Source organism: Schistocerca serialis, chromosome 8 (assembly GCF_023864345.2).
Source record: "Schistocerca serialis cubense isolate TAMUIC-IGC-003099 chromosome 8, iqSchSeri2.2, whole genome shotgun sequence".
Lineage (NCBI taxonomy): Eukaryota > Metazoa > Arthropoda > Insecta > Orthoptera > Acrididae > Schistocerca > Schistocerca serialis.
In genome coordinates this window covers 324,170,020-324,192,412 of record NC_064645.1, presented here as the reverse complement: position 1 = coordinate 324,192,412, position 22,393 = coordinate 324,170,020, and the positions used below count along the sequence as shown (strand labels likewise).

Below are 22,393 nucleotides of genomic sequence, written 5' to 3'. Positions count from 1 at the left end.
CATCACATACATTCAACAACAGAAAGATTCACATTAAACAGAAAGGAAGGAGGAAGGGGATTTATCGATATAAAAAACCTACATTATGGACAGGTAGACAATTTAAGAAAATTCTTTATAGAACGAGCAGAAACTAGAAAAATACACAAAGCAATCACTCATATAAATACATCGGCTACACCACTACAATTTCATAATCACCTCTACAACCCTTTAGATCACATAACATCAACAGATACGAAGAAAGTAAATTGGAAAAAGAAAACACTACATGGCAAGCACCCGTATCATCTAACACAGCCACACATAGATCAAGACACATCCAACACATGGCTAAGAAAAGGCAATATATACAGTGAGACGGAAGGATTCATGATTGCAATACAGGATCAAACAATAAACACCAGATACTACAGCAAGCATATTACTAAAGATCCCAATACCACAACAGATAAATGCAGACTTTGTAAACAACAAATAGAAACAGTAGATCACATCACAAGCGGATGTACAATACTAGCAAATTCAGAATACCCCAGAAGACATGACAATGTAGCAAAAATAATGCATCAACAACTTGCCATACAACATAAATTAATAAAACAACACGTTCCCACGTACAAGTATGCACCACAAAATGTACTGGAGAATGATGAATACAAATTATACTGGAACAGAACCATTATAACAGATAAAACAACACCACATAACAAACCTGACATCATACTCACCAATAAAAAGAAGAAATTAACACAACTAATCGAAATATCCATACCCAATACAACAAATATACAGAAGAAAACAGGAGAAAAAATTGAAAAATACATCCATCTGGCTGAGGAAGTCAAGGACATGTGGCATCAGGATAAAGTGACATTATACTGATTATACTATCAACTACAGGAGTCATACCACACAATATCCACCAGTACATCAACGCAATACAGCTACATCCAAACTTATATATACAACTACAGAAATCTGTAATTATTGATACTTGTTCAATTACCCGAAAGTTCCTAAATGCAATGTAACATATACCGAACAGTTAAAAGAAAGTCACGCTTGATCAAGATCCGCGTCACTTTCCATTTTTAACCAGACATAACATCTGAGAAAGAAAAGAAATAATAATAATAATAATAATAAATGTAACAATAATGCACCAGCACTCCTGAAAGAAAGGCTACTGTACAGTAATGGATAGCTTGTCTCCAAAAAGCAAGGTTCTGGGTTCGAGCCTCAGTATGGTACACAGTTTTACTTTGCCAAGAAATTTCAATACAGTGCACATTCCTTTATAGGTGAAAGATTTGTTCTGAAAATAATTCTCTAGGCTCTGGCTACGTCATTTCTTTGAAATGTCCTTTCTTCAATGAGTACTAGCCTAGTAAGATATGCAGGAAAACTCCTATAAAATTTGGAAAGCAGGAGACGGGCACTGGTATAAGTGAAGCTAAGAGGGTGGATTCTGAGTCATGCCTGGGTATCTCAACCAGTAAGAAAATTCCCTTTGAAAAGCAAGGTTCTGAGTTTGGGTCCCAATCCAGTACACAGTTCACTATGTCAGTAAGTTTCAGTATCTCCTCCCTCCCCCCTCTTGCAAGGTGGTATTCTGCCATCCACCAAATTTAGTAATATTCTGGTCTGTTGTTAAGCCACATCTACTCCCAACATTTTGCACTATGTGTTATATCCGGGTGAAAACCACTGATTCAAGACCTACCCCATGCATGCATCTAGCACACCTTATTCGAGTCCAGTCATAGGTCTGTCCTATTCTGTCACAGGCAAGAACATTTTTGAAAGCAGGCGTATCACATAAATCATCTCTACTGCAATTTTATGTGGGCATGATTACTAAGTAGCTATCTACCGAAGTGAACTGCCATTGCCAAACTTTGACCAAGCAAAAGCAAACATGCCATTGAGCACAAAATGGGTGCTTCACAAGTCATGCCATCCAAACTCCCCCTCAATACAAGCTACTCTGAATTCCACTGTTGGGAATTATTCATACACTGCCCTTTTTAATTGCACAGTTCCATGGCCTCAATTTCTGATAGCCCCTATTCCACTCCCTCCTCTATCACTGTTCCCACACTACCCCCCCCCCCCCCCCCAATCACTGAAAACAGCTCTCCATTGCCTCACTTCAGTTTGATCAATCAGTCTACTGATCTACACCCATACTATTCTTTCTCTGTTTTCCCCCAGCAACAACAGCCTTAACCCACACATTCTATTTCATCATGTATGAGACTTGACTTCCACTGCCTATGATGTATTTGTAAGGTGGGCTTATGAGTGACACACTCCTATTCAGTTCCTTTCTTGTCCCACCCTACATCCCCTAATCCTCAATCAATCCCTCTCCTCCCCATTGTTCCCCTCACCCACTTCACCCAATACAAATTCAGAACACCTCACCAAAGCCTCAATTATATGATAAGTTTTGTTTCTACATCACCCAGGACAACATTTTGTACACCCATTCTATTTTGGGATTTATTCAAAATATGGTAACTGAAACTGCATCTTAACCATGAGGCATGTAAATTTTGCGTATGTGGCAGCTCACGTAACTCATTACCATCACCAACACCATCTCCTTTTCCTTCAGTTCAAGAGATCAGGCTAACTGCCTATTCCTCTTCAAAGGTTATTGTTCATCCCATCTCATTTTGGGTCTATCAGGATTCCTTCCTCCGTTTGGCCTGAATCTCAGCAGCTGTTTCATCGGTCTTTCTTCTAGTATTCTGCTCACATGCTCTTTCCACCTGTTTCTGTATTTCTGTTGTTTTGTTTATCCCTGCAACATTCAGTTTTTCTGTAATTTGTTCATTCCTAATCCTGTCTTGGTGTATGCAATCTTTCACTGTTAATAGAAATCTCATTTCAGCTGCCTATATTTCACTTTTATTCCTCTTTGTGGGAACCCAGGGTTCACACCTATACAGCAGAGACATCACAGAGACTCAAGTATGTAGATGAGAAAATCATAAATTACTTGCCGTTACTGCACAATCTCCAGAAAACTTACAGTAAGTAAGACTACTAATTTCAAGAAAATTTGTTACAATAGTTAATAAAGTTTAAGAACTGAGTATTTTTGCAAAGGTCCAAGAAAATTCAAAACGGTTTGAGTATGAGTCTTTTGATAACGCAGTGCAGCCACAGACTAAATAGAAATTTAGTTAGTTTCAAATTTGGTCTCTGTTTTCTGAATTAAGACATTCTGTTTCCTGTATGTTAGGTACGAAAGGTTGGTTAGCTTTTCCCCCAAAATTCCAGAATGTTCCCACTGATGTAAAATTAGGGAATGGTTTACAAAATATAATGACTTTCTTAAACCAAAGAAGAAGTCCATTTTTTCAATTTGCTACTTGGATATGTAAGTGGCCCCTCACACATGAAAGAATAAATTGTATTTCTCATTGATGTTTACATTATCAGTTCCCTTATTTTGTAATATGGTTTTGCTAATGAATATTTCCAATTTGTCTGAAAGATAACCCCACCTCAAAGACATACTGCACTGGCAAATGAGAACAATACTAACATATGACACACTGATATTCATAATCCAACTTGTTATTTCACCATACCCTTATGACTCTTCCCCATTCAATAACTTAATAGTAGATGGACTCATTTATGCTTCCTGTAGCTATATGTTGCCGTAACTGTGCTGGAACACCATATTATTGAACTTCATCATATTTGCCAGTGTTAATAAAAATTTAATTTAATTTAATTTACTAGTTGTTGAGATGAAAGGAATTTTAAATATTTTTATCAACTACAGTTGATCACAAGTAGTTCCACTTTCCACAAAAAGTGCCACACATTATGCACCCAACTTATACCACAATTTTTTTTTTCAATTGATCTTGTACAGAGTGTATCAAAAAGAATCATCTAATTTGGAACATCTATATTTCTGAAATTAATAAACATATACAATGAATTTTGTTTCTTGATGAACTGGAAACTCAAAAAGCTTTTTTTAATACCTTTTCATATGTGTTCGATGTGGTCCCCCTTGAGATGCACGGCACATGTCAATGCGGTATTCAAGTAGTTCCCACACTGCTGTGAGCAGGTCTTGATTAGCAGCTTCCACTGCCGCTGTTATGCAATGTCTCAGTTCATTCATTGTTGTTGGTAACAGAGGCACACAAACAAAGTCTTTTATAAACCCCCACAAGAAATAATCACATACAGTCAGGTCCAATGAGCTTGGAGGCCAGTAATGTAAGACTGACTCATGTGGTCCACTGGGGCCTATCCATTATTCAGTAATTATTTGATTTAAAAATTCCCATATTTCCATCCTGTTGGTAAAGGAAGTCATTTGAATCAGCCTCCAACTGTGGGAAAAGAAAGTTCTCAAGCATATCAAAATATGTGCTTCCTTTAACAGTATTCTCAGCAAACAAAAATGTACCATGCACCTTTTCCTGTGAAATTGCACAAAATACATTAAATTTTGAAGAGTCCCTCTCACGTTATACAACTTCATGTGGTTGTTCCGTATCCAATATTTTCACATTATGACAGTTCATCTTTCCATTCAAATGGAATGTTGCCTTGTCACTAAACACTTAGTGTGGAAGAAAACTGTCCTCCTCCATCTTTCCAAGCACGAAATTACACAACTCCACTTGTTGTTATTTGTCACCTTCACAAAGAGTTTGCAGTAGCTGAATTGTGTATGGTTTCATGTCGACAACACACGCCAGACAGACATGGGGGGCATGTCGAGCTGCATGGTGAATGGATTTCTGCGATCTTCTTGTGAAACTATGATGGATGCATTTGACGTCTGTGTCAGACACTCGGGGACAGCCGCCATTTGCCTTTACACAAACAACCTGTTTCTCGGATCTGTTCATGCCATTGATGATGATGTTTGGATCATGGGGGTGCTCAACTGCGCATTTCTCAGTGCCTGTACAAATTTCCAACCTTTGCTCAGTCCAATCTCGCCACCTGCATGAATGATGATGACAACACAAACACCCTGTCATCTCGGTTCATGCCATTGTCTAATGCTCTGTGCTGTAGGCGTATTCATTCCATACCTAGTACAAAAGTCACACTGAACAGTTATTACTGAGCCACACTGCACAAAACTTAGAACACAAAACGCTTTCTGTTGTCCTGACACCATTTTTACTAGAACGGATGTGGGTGCACACAGTTGCTACCTAGTGGGAACCATGTAAAACTTGAGTGTCTGCTCTTTCCAACAGTAAGTTGTTCACGCACATATCTCAAATAACATAATAATTATGATTTTTTTTAAGTCGGATGATTCTTTTTGATAACTCCTGGTTTTTATTTCCAACTCAGATTTAATACAATGTTTTAGCTTGTCAAATGACTCTATTTTGTAGTATCAATTGTTCTTTAAACAAAATTTCTTCCAACTGCTGCCAAAGGACAGTTAATAGGTAAAAATTCCCTGACTGTCTTTATGCAAAAGCTGTATATGGAGAGTAACACATCTCCATCTCATCTACATCCATAATCTGCAAATCACTGTGGAGTGCATGGCAGAGGTTATCTACCACTGAACCACATGTTAGTGTTTCTTTCTGTTTCATTCACATCTGTAATGTTGAAAGAGTGCTTAAACGCCTCTGTGGGTGATCATTTGTGCTACTCTCCTTTTGATATCATGAATATCTGCTGCATGGTATCTGTCACCCACAATAGAGCCGTATTCTAGGATGAACCACACAGGTCCATTATAAACAATCTTCTTTGTAGACTGCCCGATTTTCCGTATTGTAAGGCTGGATCAAGAAAAGCTTCAGATGATGTTAGAACAGAATGGTTCCATACATTTTTCGAATTTTGTCATATTCATACATTAGTTTTAAAAAAGTACATTTTAACTTGTAAATATTAACCTGTAAAAATATACCTAAAAATCTGCATTTGACAAAACATATAGATATGACGGGCATTTATTTACAATATGAACTGCTCCAAAAGCTATCTCAGCTTATTTAGTTTCTACAAATTACATTTTAGGTAACTGTGGATAATCTTCTCAATGTATTCTTAATTTTTTCTCTTTTTGTAATCTAATAGCATAGCATCAATTCACTGACTTGGTACTACAAATCAGTATTTAAATGACCAGTTACGTATTAGAATGGAAATACTTATTACCTCAAAAGTGTAGTGCTGAACTGGATGGAACACCCCAAACCAGAAATCATTCACTAATTTATGCACATTCTTGACAGCATTAGCTTGAGACAGACTTACTTCAAGACAACTCTGCATCACTTGGTATTTCTGCAATACTTTTGAGAAATTATGCTTTCTACTTAGATCCCACAACTTTTTTAATGCTACCTGTAATGAAGATTTTTTAGTGACTAACACCTGATCTGTCACTGAGGTCAAAAATAGCACAGAGCAGTACAATGAAGCTAAGGAAAATAAATAGCAAAATACAGACACAAATACAAAACAATTACATGTACAATGTACTAATAAACTAAAATAAAGCAACACAATATTTAACATTATAATGAAACTACTTTACACAAGAGAAGAGGTGGAACTAGATATAAAACTGAGGATTTAGCCGGTGTGTTTACATAAACACACCGGCTAAATACACAATTCTGCCAGCATGAGAGTTTTCAATTTAGCTTGTGTGCCCGTTGATGACGGAACACATTTACTATTTAGTGAGTTGTCCCTTTACTCATAAATTATTTAATTAAGTACGGCAGGTTCAACATATGTGTCCTGAAATGAAATGATGGTGTGCCATTCATGGCTAGGAGCCCCACCTGGGGAAGTTTGGTCGCCAAGCTGTAAGTCTTTTCAGTTGATGTCACATTGGGCGAGTTACATGTCAATGATGATGAAATGATGGTAACACAACACTCAGTCCCCATGGAGAAAATCTCCAACCCAGACAGTTGGTTGGTTGGCTGGTTGATTTTTTTTGGGGGGGGGGATCAAACAGCGAGGTCATCTGTCCCATTAGATTAGAGAAGGATTGGGAAAGTAGACACCTGTGCCCTTTCAAAGGGACAATCCTGGCATTTGCCTGAAGTGATTTAGGGAAATCACAGAATACCTAAACCAGATTGGCTAAACTCAGGTTTGAACCCAACTGGTAACTGAACCCACACCTACTGCATGGCAGATAGCTTAGCTGACCGCTCAGCTAAGGGGGTGGACATGTACTGTCATAAATCCCTCATGGTATTCTCCCAGTTGTATATTTAACGGTGAGAAGTAAACCCATGTAAGAGGAGCAGTGGTATCTGATAGGATATATGGTGAGAAAACAGAAGAAAGTGTAGAGTGGTGAGAGGGATGAATGGGACAGGTGGAGGTTTGGAAAGACAATGATGGGATAGAGAAAGAAGCAATATTCAGGATCAGGTTAGGTAATAAGCATGCCGACGGGAACACAAAAGAGAAAAATGTAGGGACAAATAAAGAATAGGAGTGGCCATAACAAAGCCCAGATTTAAATGGAACTGAAAATCTGTAAAACAGTACCAATAAATACACTGACTGCTCTAAACAGAAAGTATTGAAGAATTTTGGATGGGTGTATTAAAAATTAGTATTCAGCTCCTGAAAATAAGTGTAGATACCTGTATTTGATGAGTTAAATGAGTAGAAGATGTCAAACACTGCTGAATAACAAAGAGTTCCCTACAAAGTACTAGTATAAACTGTGGTAAATTTGTTTAAGTGACTATAATTTTGATCCAAAGAAAAATGACTTCTGTAATTGTTGTAACACTATACAGTGAGCATACATAATTTAACAGCATACATCTGCCCAGCCGGCCTAAAGAAGCCATCTCACTCGGCACAGACAGCACAGCTGGTGCTGCACCATGTGCAAACAGGATATATAAGTCGGCACACTAGGCCCTCAACTACCTTAATGTTTCGGTGACTAAGGAACATTTCACTGTTAAACAGCACATTTATGAAACACACTATTTCATGTTCTTGTTCTTATTGCAATATCCTTCAGTGTGTCTGTATTTGTCTTTATGTGTAAGCGAATTAAAGTTGTGTTGGTGCAACATTACAAAGCTTTATTTGAACTAATGTAAATACACGAATCATCCACATTTCCCACTAGGCAACAGTATCACTAGCAAAAGAGCTGAGAGTGCTACTGACACCATCTAATGGCAGATGTGCAAACCATACATGTGACCAAATGTATACAAAGAACAACAAGACACTTCAGTAAAGTATGTGAACAGTTTGTATATTGTGAGTGCATACTGTAGAAAGATATACAAGGGTGGTGGTGTAGGTATTTGTGTTGGAAATAACATTCAGTGTGAAAACATCGATTGGGTTGAGGAGCTGGACATGGAGATGGCATTTGAATCAGCAGCAGTAAAAAAGAAGATTGGCAAAAACAGCTGAAAATTGTTGGCCTGTACCTTAATTTGGTACTTGCTCTTTCAGTATTTGATCTGTTTATACATGTTTTTAGGTTATCCAAGTCTGCACAACGCGATCGCGACTCTTAAATAGATGTATTTGGTCTCTGTTTTCTATGTAGATCAACCTGAAGATGCCTAAATAGGCGAAAAGCATAGTTGAAAAATAAAAAAAATTAAAAAAAAAACTAAAATTGCAACCAAGACTGTTTTTAACCAATAATATTTACTTACTAAAACATCTCTCAAATGTAACAACTCCTCCTGTCCTTTAATGAGTGTACTACGGATTAATTCACATGAATTTGCAAAATGGGTTTGAAATTTGTGGTGTGGCACCTATAGTCTATATGGGTAGGACATTCAAGCTTCTAAAGAGAGCAGTTAGGATAACTACTAACACAAGCAAAGACCAGTCCTGTTGGGAATCATCTTCTTCATCTTCTTCTTCTACTATTACTATTACTACTACTACTACTACTACTACTACTAATACTAATACTACTACTTCCTAAAACATTTTTGCTTATGCAGGTTATTCAATGTAGGGAATGGAATACTTTATAAATTATAATTTACTGACTGTGTATTCATTGTATGTCCTTAATGCCATAATGTTTGTAAAATAGAATGATGAAATAAGCGTAATGAAAAGAGGAAGTCATAATTACAATACACAAAACAGGTGTGATTATAATAGAATACTGAGTAATAAATGAGCTACAGCTAACTGGCCACTTGAAGCTGGAAGACAGCTCTGTAGTCAGGGTGTAAAGCTAGTTCGCGTCCGTAGTGTAACACTACACGCGCACCCCGGGTAACGCTAAATGAACTAGCACATACTGTCAGTCAGATAATCTGAGGATTTCCTGACTACAAGACACTTTCAGTAAGAGTTATGTCACCAGACAGACCAAACGGCCCTTCTCAGGTCCCTCTGACCAGGAAACTCAGACCCGTGGTTCGAATATGTCACATAAACATAGAAGGCATAAGCTATGCTAAGTGCCAGTTTCTATCAAAACTATTAAAAAATGACAACATTGACTTGGCTGCTATACAGGAAACTCATTGTGATACAGTACAACAACTAAATAAAAGGGGCAAAATACCAGGCTATGAACTGTTGGGAGCGACCTATCATAGGTCTTATGGAGTAGCCACATATGTCAAACAAGACATTGAAAACGGTTTCCTAATTTCTACATCCATCAACGAAGACATTCATAACGTTGTCACAAAAATCGGAAGCATTTCTGTCTCCAATATTTATAAGCCACCTGCTACACCTTGGCCAGCCCACATTCTTCAAACTCAGCCACATCCTGCTGCATACTTTGGGGATCATGAACAGTGGAAGTATAAAGACAATGATGCAAATGGAGAAGCACTAGCAAAATGGGCAAAGACGAATACTTATACCATGTATTCGATGCCAAGGATCGATTTACTTTTAGATCAGCTGCTTGGAGACAGGAATACAACCCTGACCTGTGTTTCATCTCGTGCAACAACAGACACCAACCTCTCATGGCCTCGTGTAGAGTTCTGTCCGACTTTCCGCACAGTCAACACCGTCCAATCATAGTAGAGGTAGGAACTCAAATTCCCCTAATTACCTGCATTCCTCGCCCACGATGGAATTTTAAAAAAGCCAATTGGATTGGGTTCTCCACAGATCTGGACAAATGTTTGGGATGGATACCACCTACTAGCAAAATTTACCAAAGATTTGTTGGTGCCATGATAAGCACGGCCAAGAAGCACATACCAAGAGGGTACCGCAAAGAATACATCCCTGGATGGTCCCAAACCAGCGAAGAACTATACCAGAGCTTCCTTGAATCCGGAGATCAGGAAATAGCGGATGAACTGCTTCATAGCTTGGGCCAAAAGACAAAAGTGGACGGAAACTGTAGAAAGCCTCAATTTCCAAACATCTAGCAGGCAAGCATGGTCACTGCTGAGAAAACTAGGTAGCAGCCCACTAGCACAATGACAAAAAGCAGCTGTAAGGCCAAATGCCATAGCTGCACATCTAGTCAACACGTCTAGAACACCAAAAGATAAAACTCATACAATCCAAGTGAAGCGAGAACTCAAAATCTTAAAACATGAAGCCACAGAAACTGAACACTCTCGCCCTTACTCTAGCGAAGACATAGAAAAAGCTCTGTAAGATGTCAAACCAACAAAGGCACCAGGTTTCGACAACGTTCACCCTGAATTCATAATAAACTGTGGCAAGTATACAAAAGCATGGCTGGCTCAATTTTTCACAAACACAATGCAAACTGGCAATATCCCACAAGAACTCAAACGATCTAAGGTAATAGCTATTCTAAAGCCTGGGAAGCCAGCTGACAACCCAAAAAGCTACAGTCCAATTGCCCTGCTGTCTGTAATTTACAAATTACTAGAGAGGCTTATATGTAACAGAATTAGCCCAGAATTGTTCAGGTCGATCCCAGTTGAACAGGCAGGCTTTCGGCCAGGTGTTGTCACTCACTACTTACATTGAGGTGGGATTCCAGAGAAAATTGAAAACATCAGTCGCCTTTATTGACCTCTCAGCAGCTTACGACACTGTGTGGAGAGAAGGCATCATGTACAAAATTCTTTGAGTAATTCCTTGCAAATCTATAGCACACTTAATAGACAGCATGCTCAATGATACGGTGTTCCAAATAAGTATGGACACTGACTACAGCTCCATCAGAAAACTAAAGAATGGCTTACCACAAGGATCAGTGCTTGCACCACTGCTGTTTAGACTCTATATTGCAGACCTGCCGGAAACACAATCAAGAAAGTTTGGGTATGCTGACGATTGGGACCTTGCTACAAGATGTAGCACAATTGAAGCATCTGAGGATATCCTAACAAAAGACCTGAAGATAATGGGTGAATATTTCCGTAAGTGGAGACTTCAACCAAATGCTTCCAAAACAGAGGTTAGTTGCTTCCATCTCAACAACAAACTCGCTGGAAAGGAACTCAACATTCGATTTGAAAACACCGTTCTCAGGCATAATAAAACTCCGAAGTTCTTGGGCATGACGCTGGACAGAACACTATCTTTTAAAGAGTACCTAACAAAGACTGCCGAAAAATTAAAGACAAGAAACAACATTATTCAAAAGCTCTGTGGTACTACTTGGGGAGCAACGGCCTCCACTCTCCGCACCTCTGCTTTAGCAATTGTATTCTTGGCTGCCGAATACTGTGCTCCAATTTGTCTTAACAGCCCACACGTAAAAAAGGTGGATGTCCAGTTCCATAACACTCTAAAGATGATTTCTGGAGTAATTAAACCCACTCCAATGCAATGGCTTCCCAATATTAAGCCACATCTCGCCGCCACACCTGCGACGTACTGACACCCTTGTACGTGAATACAAAAACATCATGGGAAATCGAAGCCTGCCAATCCACCAAGACATTGAGGCTGCAAACACTAATCGGCTTTGATCTAGGAACCCGCCAACAAAAACAGCAAGGAACTGTGTACAAGGTTTCAGTATCACAAACGTATGGTCTGAAAAATGGAACGCATGGCAAAGTCATAACATGCCTTGTGTCACACAAAAGCCACCTGGTTTTGACCAACCATGCAAAACGTGGTCCATTCTAAATAGGATTAGAACTCGTCATGGCAGATGTGCTTACTCCCTGTATAAATGGGGTAAAATACCATCCCCTCAGTGTGACTGCAGAGAAAGTCAGACCATCAGCCACATTGTTGAAGAGTGTTCCAGAAGAGCCTATAATGGGAGCCCCGACGACTTCCTGCTCGCAACTCCAGAGTCGATAGATTATATTAATAGACTTGATGTCTGTTTATAATCCGTAAACTTTGTTATATTAGTAATGTTGGTTTGCAATTATTAACATTTGTTATATTAGTGATTTCTCTGTTTGTTTCTTATATGTCTGTATTGCCATATGATAAATAAATAAAATAAAAAGTTCTGTAGTAGGTTACCAAATAATATAAAGTGACTTCACAGCTATCTTTTTACGGACAAATTGAAACAGTTATTAACTGAGAGATGTTTATATTCACAGATTAATCAATAGTTCTACTTATATATACAGCAGCATATTAGTGGTGGTAAATGTTTACATAATATTACGAGGGGCACTCGGTAATTAAATAGCCGAATTGATGCAGAAAAAAAATGTGTGTTTTTACAAAGTGAAACTTTACTTCTTCTCAATATAAACTGCCACGAATATTAATACACTTATACCAATGATGAAGCATTTTTTTACACCTGATGCAAAGAAGTCTTTGTCTTATTGTCTGAGACACTTTCACACAACCTCCTTGTTGTTTGCCTCCTTGAGCGGACCAAACAAACAAAAATGTGAAAGGGCCAAACCTAGACTGTAGGCAGGATGAGGTAGTATCTCCCAAGGTTTTTTTTGTTTTTTTATTTTTTATTTATTTATTTATTTATTTGGGTCAGCTGGGTCATATGAGGGTAAACATTGTCATATAGCAACATCACAACTTTTCTTTGAGATCCATAAAGTATTTGCCTCACTGCTGGCTTTGTTTTGTTCAGCAGTATGTCTGATTAGTAGGCACTGTTTATTGTCTGCTGATCTTCCAAATAATCAAACAAGATAATACCTTGGGTATCCCAAAAGGTGGTCAAACATGACATTTCCCAATGATTCTTGCCTTCTGAATTTCTTTCAGACTGGTGATATGGTGTGCTTCCGTTCCATGCTTTGCCTTTTGCACACGGGTTCAAGATGGTGACCCCAATTTTCAACAGACATTAAAATCTAGTTTTGAATGCAGTAATCCTCCCTCACACAGCATTCTCTGAAATCTGTACATACTCTGAGTCTTCTTTTCTTGCATTGTTACATTAACTCTTTTGGGATTCATCTTACACGTTTTGCTGTACTTGAACTTGTCACTGATATGTTATGAACTATGCCAACACTTACTGCAACTGTTTTTGCTACATGTTCAATTGCGACATGTTGGTCTTCATGAGTAATGTTGTTCATGCAGGTTTCAAGTGAAGGAATTGACACTTCAACTGGCCAACCAAGACAATTCTTGTCAATCATTGAGGTTTTACCATTTTTGGATTGTTCTACCCATTTATAAAAATTTCTGCAATTCACACCACTTTCACTATTCATACCACTTACACTACAATGTAAAATCATACAAGAATAGATTTTAGCTGGTTTTTCACCTTTAGAAAAAAAAAATCATTGACCATTGTTCAACAAATGTAGAAACTTCTACATCTACATCTATACTCTGCAAACCACCATGAGGTGCATGGCAGAGAGTACATCCCACTCTGCCAGTTACAAGTGTTTCTACCTATTCCATTCATATATGAAGCATGGGAAGAATGATTATTTGAATGCCTCTGTGAATTCAGTAATTATTCTAATTTATCCTCACGATACCTATGTGAGGGATACATAGGGTGTTGTAGAATAGCCCGGAGTAATCATTTAAAGCTGGTTCTTGAAACTTTGTTAATTGACTTTCTTGGGATAGTTTACGTCTATCTTCAAGAGTCTTCCATTTCAGTTCCTTCAGTATCTCTGTGACACACACCCACGGATTAAACAAACCTGTGACCATTTGTGCTGCCATTCTCTATATATATCCCCTGTTAGTCCTATTTGGTATGGATCCCACACATTTGAGCAATACTCTAGAACTGTTTGCACGAGTGATTTGTAAGCAATCTCCTTTGTAGACAGATTGCTCTTCCCCAGTATTCTACCAATAAACTGAAGTCTACTAGCTGCTTTACCCACGATTGACCATATGCTGTCATTCCATTTCACAGCACTATGAAGTGTTGCACCCAGGTATTTGTATGAGTTGGCTGATTGCATCGGTGACTCATTGATATTATAGTCATAGGGAACCACATTTTTTTCATTTTGTGATGTGCAAAATTTTACATTTCTGAACATTCACAGCAATTTACCAATCTCTACACCGTGTTCAAATCTTATCAAGATCTGACTGAATACTTATGCAGCTTCTTTCAGACAGCAATTCATTATAGATAACTGCATCATCTGCAAAAAGCCTGATTTTACTATTAATATTATCTTCAAGGTCATTAATATACAATATGAACAGCAAGGGTCCCAACACAGTTCCCTGGGGCACACACGAAGTTACTTCTACATCTGATGATGACTCTCCACCCAAAATAACATGCCCTGTCCTCCCTACCAAAAAGTCCTCAGTCCAGTCACAAATTTCATTTGACACCCCATATGATCATACTTTCGACAATACAAGTCAAATGCTTTTCAGAAATCAAGAAATACTGCATCTACCTGGTTGTCTTGATCCACAGCATTCAGTATGTCATATGAGAAAAGTGTGAATTGGGTTTCACATGATCGATGTTTTCAAAATCCCTGTTGGTTGGCACTGAGGAGGTCATTCTGTTCAAGATACCTCTTTATGTTTGAGCTCAGAGTAAGTTCTAAGATTCTACAACAAATTGATGTCAAGGACATTGGACGGTAGTTTTGTGGATCACTTCTACTGCCCTTCTTGTAGACAGGTGTGACCCGTGCCTTTTTCCAAGAACTGAGCAATTCTCAGCTCATCCCATTGATGTTAACCTCCTACAAATATTTCATTTCTATATAGCTTCCATGGACTTTGTCACTGTAAGCACGTTCCAGGCAACGTCAGGGATTGCTCCCGCACATGTATCAGGTAGTACGGATCTTTATCTCCAGGAACTATATTGCTTTCTGTTCTTGGTTAAGTAACAAACAGTTGTTATTGCTAATTGTGCATTTATTGCAATTCTTGGTAACGGACAGAAAAAAATGGCAATGATGCTGCTTCTCTCGTGTGTAGTAGTGCATCTTGCTGGAGCACTGTCGCTCCATTTATTCTAAGTTGTTTATGTGGGCTTTCAAACAGATAGATGTTCATGTGTGTAACAATTCATCACATTGGAGCAGCTTCTTCATACTTACTGTGTCCAACTGTGTACCTGATAAGTATTGTTATACCATAAAATGAGCATGTCAAACTGTGTACTTGAGAAGGGCTTAGCAGTTGAGTTCAACTTGTGTATCATTTTGATTGTTAAGCTGGCATCACAAGTAGACGTGATTTCTTGAATCAATTTCTTAACATTTTTTCTCTCTTTCTCTATGTTGTTTGGGCTGTACCTTTGTGCGTTTGTTACAATATCAGTTACCTTAATTGATGTTAGCCTGCATTGTTTTCACTGGTTACTTAGTGTGATTTTCACACTTCTATGTAAGCTCAGGTTCTACTGTAACTAGCAATGCGTTATTTCCGATTCTCAAACTTAGGGTCAACTTCTAGATCCTCTGACAATGTACTACCATGTTAAATTTGCGAGTGTCTTTTGTTTACCATTTCTATGCTGACCCTGTCAAGTCGCCCCTTCTTCAGGTTCCCATTCCCACTGTTGTTCTCCCCATATCAAGAGCTCAGATGGAAACCCAGTTCTAAGCAAAGAAGGGAAAGCAGAAAGTTGGAAGGAATATATAGAGGGTCTATACAGGGGCGATGTTCTTGAGGACAATATTATGGAAATGGAAGAGGATGTAGATGAAGATGAAATGGGAGATATGATACTGCGTGAAGAGTTTGACAGAGCACTGAAAGACCTAAGTCGAAACAAGGCCTCAGGGTAGACAACATTCCATTAGAACTACTGACAGCCTTGGGAGAGTCAGTCCTGACAAAACTCTACCATCTGGTGAGCAAGATGTATGGGACAGGTGAAATTCCCTCAGACTTCAAGAAGAATATAATAATTCCAATCCCAAAGAAAGCAGGTGTTGACAGATGTGAAAATTACTGAACTATCAGTTTAATAAGTCACAGCTGCAAAATACTGGCGCGAATTCTTCACAGACGAATGGAAAAACTTGTAGAAGCTGACCTCAGGGAAGATCAGTTTGGATTCCGTAGAAATGTTGGAACACATGAGGCAATACTGACCCTATGACTTATCTTAGAAGAAAGATTCAGGAAAGGCAAACCTACGTTTCTAGCATTTGTAGACTTAGAGAAAGCTTTTGACAATGTTGACTGGAATACTCTCTTTCAAATTCTGAAGGTGGCAGGGGTAAAACACAGGGAGCGAAAGGCTATTTACAATTTGTACAGAAACCAGACAGCAGTTATAAGAGTCAAGGGGCATGAAAGGGAAGCAGCGGTTGGGAAGGGAGTGAGACAGGGTTGTAGCCTCTCCCCGATGCTATTCAATCTGTATACTGAGCAAGCAGTAAAGAAAACAAAAAAAAAGTTCGGAGTAGGTATTAAAATCCGTGGAGAAGAAATAAAAACTTTGAGGTTTGCCGATGACATTGTAATTCTGTCAGACACAGCAAAGGACTTGGAAGAGCAGTTGAACGGAATGGACAGTGTCTTGAAAGGAGGGTATAAGATGAACATCAACAAAAGCAAAACAAGGATAATGGAATGTAGTCGAATTAAGTCGGGTGATGCTGAGGGAATTAGATTAGGAAATGAGACACTTAAAGTAGTAAAGGAGTTTTGCTATTTGGGGAGCAAAATAACTGATGATGGTCGAAGTAGAGAGGATATAAAATGTAGACTGGCAATGGCAAAGAATGCGTTTCTGAAGAAGAGAAATTTGTTAACATTGAGTATTGATTTAAGCATCAGGAAGTCGTTTCTGAAAGTATTTATATGGAGTGTGGCCACGTATGGAAGTGAAACATGGATGATAAATAGTTTAGACAAGAAGAGAATAGAAGCTTTCGAAATGTGGTGCTACAGAAGAATGCTGAAGATTAGATGGGTAGATCACATAATTAATGAGGAGGTATTGAATAGGATTGGGGAGAAGAGGAGTTTGTGGCACAACTTGACTAAAAGAAGGGATCGGTTGGTAGGACATGTTCTGAGGCATCAAGGGATCACCAATTTAGTTCTGGAGGGCAGCATGGAGGGTAAAAATCATAGAGGGAGACCAAGAGATGAATACACTAAGCAGATTCAGAAGGATGTAGGCTGCAATAGGTACTGGGAGATAAAGAAGCTTGCACAGGATAGAGTAGCATGGAGAGCTGCATAAAAACCAGTCTCAGGACAGAAGACCACAACAACAGATCAGTTTGGTGTATTCACACAAATTGCGCTGAGTTATGCGGTAAATGGTTGTTATGTGTTTTTTCTATTCCCGTTTTGGGCACTTGGGTCACAGATGTCAGATGTTTCGAGCACATGAAACCTCCTGGTACATTAAAACTGTGTGCTGGACCGAGACTCAAACTTGGTGACTCAGCCTTTCACGGGCAAGTGCTCTACCGAGTGAACTAACCAAGCACTACTCATAACCCATCCTCATAGCCTGACTTCAATCAGCAGCTGTGAGAATGGATTGTGAGTTGTGCTTGGGTAGCTCAGTTGGAAGAGCACTTGCCCATGAAGGGCAAAGCTGCCGAGTTCAAGGCCCTATCAGGCACACAGTTTTAATCTGACAGGAATTTTCATATCAGCATACACTCTGATGCACAGTGAAAATTTAATTCTAGTTATAACCCCACGCTGAGCAGTCATATTTCTTTGTATCTTGTATTCATCTTCAGAGGCTGCTACTTTTTTATGGGTTGCTGTAAGTCTTTTCATTTGCAGTGTGTCTAGTGTTTTGGTTATGTTCAATAACTGTGGTATGTGAGGTTGTGTTACAGTCAACAACAATTGTTTGGTTATAAATTCTCTGGTGTATGTTTGAAAACTGGCTGCAGGTACTAATGCTTCGTTCGAATCGATGGGAAACTCTGCTCTGGCGGATGAGTTTTTCCTCCTCCATTGAGTGTCGCCCTTTCTGAGATGGCTGCACAATCTGTCTCAAGGTGGGGAGGGATGTGATACACACTTACTGATGTATACTGCGGACCAGTTACGGTTCCTGCTACTAGCAACTGTACTCTGGGACATTGCTTGTAAGTAGAAGATGACTACATAATTCACTGGGTTGTTTTCCTCTAAGCCACCAGCAGCTGCCATAGCAACAGGTGACACAAGCCGTCCAGATATGCAGCATGCGTGTCATGGTAAACAGTGCTGCAGCCTCAGACATCAATTCGCTACCACAAGGTCATGTTTCCGTATTACGTCTTACCAGTATTTATCCGCTGACGGATATTTAGGTCACTGCTCATCCACTTAGCGGTCAGTTACACTCTACGGTCCACACTGATTGGTCGACACTACCTGGACTTCCATCAGCCACTACTGAGGACACTGCTTCATTGCAATTGCATGCTGACTGCTCCTAAGATCACAGCCTCATGAGACTGGGTTATTTCTCATTCTCGGTACCCTTCCACTCTTTGGTTGACCGCTCATCAGCCACCGCATCGCAGGACAAGGTCATTAATCCTCCTCAGCACCTACTATGGCTTTCATGGTCTTTGTCATTGTGAGCATGTTCCAGGGAATGTCAGTGATTGATATTTCAGTTGTAATCACCTAGTGTGGACCTTCATGCCCAGAAACTATACTGTGTTCAGTTATAGGTTAATAAACAAATAGTTGTTACTGCATCTCTTGGTAACAGACATTCCATCCACCATTCGATCTTCTGTTCTTCAATTAGTGCTGACTTCCCGTCTGAGCTCTTTATGATCATTAAATTGCTTCTCTTTTCTCCAAAGGTTTCTTTAGGTTTCCTACAGGTGGCACCTAAAGCTTTGCATTTCTCCTCTATTCATGTTTTGCATTTTGTACCTTCTATCAATTTCATTTTTCAGATGTCTTATCCAGTTTCAGTTGATTCATTTGCTGCATTTTTATATCTTCTCATTTCATCAGTCAATGGAAAGTCCAGACTGGAATAAAAATAATATTATGAAAAGGATAGACTGCTACTCACCATAGAGAGGAAGCAATGAGCTGCCAACAGATACAATGAAAAGACTGCTAAAAGTGCTGGCTCTCAGCCAAAAGGCCTTCATCGGAAACAGAGAACAAACACCCACACCCACACACACACACCCACCCACCCACCCACCCACCCACCCACCCACCCACCAACCAACCAACCTCCCCCTCCCCCACACACACACAAGACCACTGCCTCCGGCTGCTGTGACTGGTCCGCAAACTGCATCTGTGTCTGACAGGAACATAAATCTAAGGTGGGTGGTAGGTGGTGGATGCAACAAGGAGGCATGGGGCCAGGAAGAGAAAGGATTGCGGGACTGTGCAGGGACACAGTTGGGACACGATAGGGCTGCTAGATGCAGAGTCAGAAGATGGCGGGAGGGGAGGGGGGGGGGGGGGGGGGGCAAGGAGTGAAAAAAGAGAGAAGTGGAGAAAGGGAAAGGACTAGCGGGTGCACTGGAGCAGAATAAAAGGCATGTATCAGTTGGAGTGGGTACAAGGAAGGAACAGGTGGTGGAAGACAGGTATTAGCGATGGTTGAGGTCAGGTATCTACCCCCCCCCCCCCCCCCCTTCCTCCCTTCCCAGCCACCTGATTCTGCACCTAGCAGCCCTATTCTGGTCCTCACCATATCCCATCACATTCCAACATGCTCCCACAAGCAGCACACCAACTCCCCCCATCCCCACCCTGCTATTCCTCCCCCTCCCTGCTCCATGCCTCCCTCTTTCCTCCTCAGACTGCTGTTCCATCCAACAAAGCTGCAGTCCGCAATCCGGCCACAAAAACCAGAGAAGCAATCATCTATGTGAGATGTGTGTATGCGAATGTGTGTGTTTTTTGTATGGAGTATGGCATGCCTTTTGCACAGATGATTTTTTAATTATTTTCACACGTCTTTGAACTGTTGTAATAATCTTCAATAAAGTGATCAGCATAATGCCTTTCTTGTGGTCAGCCACTGATGTTAAACTATTAACCGATGGAGCAAATACACTTGTTCTCGTTCAAAAACACAATTTTTCCCTCCCACAGGCTTCCAAATAAAGTATCTGCACTAAATGGTCTCATAATACGAAAGTTAAAACAATGTTTTCAGGTCAGACATTAGAGTATATTTGTAACAGCAATTCACTGAATAAAGAAGTAGATGATGCAAGAACTTACTTGAGCATACAGGCGAACACTGAAGTGCTGTCCCATGCAAAAGGGAAATATTTCACTCATGCTCTTGTCTACAAAGTTCTCTTTGTCTAATTTATCATCAAGGATTTGTGCCAGGAACATCACAACAGCTGTAAAAGAACACAGGCTACCAGTCCTCTTCTCACAAGCCTGTTGAAGAAATGTGCTACATTTCAGCAAATTGTATAGTCAACTTTTAAAATATGAATATAAATTATTTCCAAAATAGCCTGCAATGAAACAAAGACAGAAAGGAATTTGAATGAAAATATTGGCACATACATAACTGGTGACACAATTATTAGAATTTGGAACGACTGTTGGGGACCCTTAAGATGGAATAACAAGAAGATGACTTTATTCTAGAACTGAAGAGGAAATGTGACAAGGATCATTTTAAACACAAATATTGCACTTCAAAAATGTGTGAAATCTTATGGGACTGCTAAGGTCATCAGTCCCTAAGCTTACACACTACTTAACCTAAATTATCCTAAGGACAAACACACACACACCCATGCCCGCGGGAAGACTCAAACCTCTGCCGGGACCAGCCGCAAAGTCCATGACCGCAGCGCCTTAGACCGCTCGGCTAATCCCATGCGGCTAAATATTGGACTTCAGTGTGAGATGATTGGGCACACTGTATTTAATACGTTTTCAGCAACTGACTTAGTAATGATTTTGATTTCCACTAGCTATGTTGTCCATGGCAGTGACCTGCCTAGTTTATGTCAAACTAATGCAAAAACTAATACATAAAAATTATCTCTATCTGTAATTTCATTTTACAACTCTCTTCTGTTACTTTAAGTACAAAGAAGCATTTGACATTAGTTAAAAAAGTTCCTTAATTATTTGTACCATTTACATGCTTTTATTCATTTGTGGGGGACACACAAAATGTCATTTTTTTACCTCTTACCTAGCTTCTACTGGTACATAGTCAATACACTGTAATGCTTAACTACAATAATTATAGTAATAAGAATTTTTCCATAAAATGTTCTGTATTACTGTTGCAACTTTTTATAGGTGAACAATACAAAAGTACTGAATTATGATGAGTGGATTAACTGTTTTGTATTCATTTACTGATCTGCTTTTGTTGTTCTTTTTTATTTTCCAGGCACTTGGAAAACTGATTTAATAAAATTTCCAAACTCAAAAGAAAAACTGAAGAAACAGAAAAATGATTTAATGTTTCTTATTCGTCTGAAGGGCACTGTCAGTACAGGAGCCCAGTTCTAAACACTGTTTGCCAAGTTCTAAGCCAACAAAACAGAATTCCAATGGTTCAATGTTCATATCATACACTCTTTTATAAACCCACCTCTTTCAGTTTTAGCCACATGTCATCAATTAGCTTGCGGTGGCGAAATAGAATCGTAACCAGCAACCATTCTTGTTGATGACGCACACTTGGTTGATGATTCTCCTTGTGCAGACTCTCATATAGCCATGATGCAAGTTTGAGATCAGCATCCTATATATGCAGGATTAATTTGGTGAGTGCTTCCCATTATTTGGATAAGCAATTGTTAATGGCAGATTATGGTAAGAGTAAAAACAATGGAAAACATGGAGTATAGTACTCAAAGTCACATTTCACCATTTCATTTCTCAGGATTTAATTCTGCAAATGCTATGTGATGTCATCAATTTCTTGCAGCTGTTAAGAAACGTAACTAATGAAACTGCAACAACATGTTCACTGGAATCATATTATTCTTTTACTTAATGGGCTGCCTTTGTTTTTGGGGAAGAGACAGTTAACATGAACCGCTTCCCCTTCCGTTACCCATTTTAATTCATTGTTCAACCTCCT

General features: G+C 39.3%; 1 protein-coding gene across 5 annotated transcripts in view; it reads right to left on the bottom strand.

The window, feature by feature from the left end:
• Positions 1-22,393, bottom strand: part of LOC126416179 (probable methyltransferase TARBP1) — a 127,001-nt gene that overhangs the window by 70,253 nt on the left and 34,355 nt on the right. For 4 of the 5 annotated variants that reach the window (XM_050083759.1, XM_050083758.1, XM_050083755.1 and 1 more), the window contains 3 exons: positions 21,899-22,051; positions 20,548-20,715; positions 6,187-6,375 (listed from right to left, as the gene is read on the bottom strand). In XM_050083759.1, the coding sequence (XP_049939716.1) occupies positions 6,187-6,375; positions 20,548-20,715; positions 21,899-22,051 (510 nt within the window). Of the gene's footprint in view, positions 1-6,186; positions 6,376-20,544; positions 20,716-21,898; positions 22,052-22,393 lie in introns of those variants that run through there. The other variant, XM_050083757.1, reaches the window with a different exon arrangement.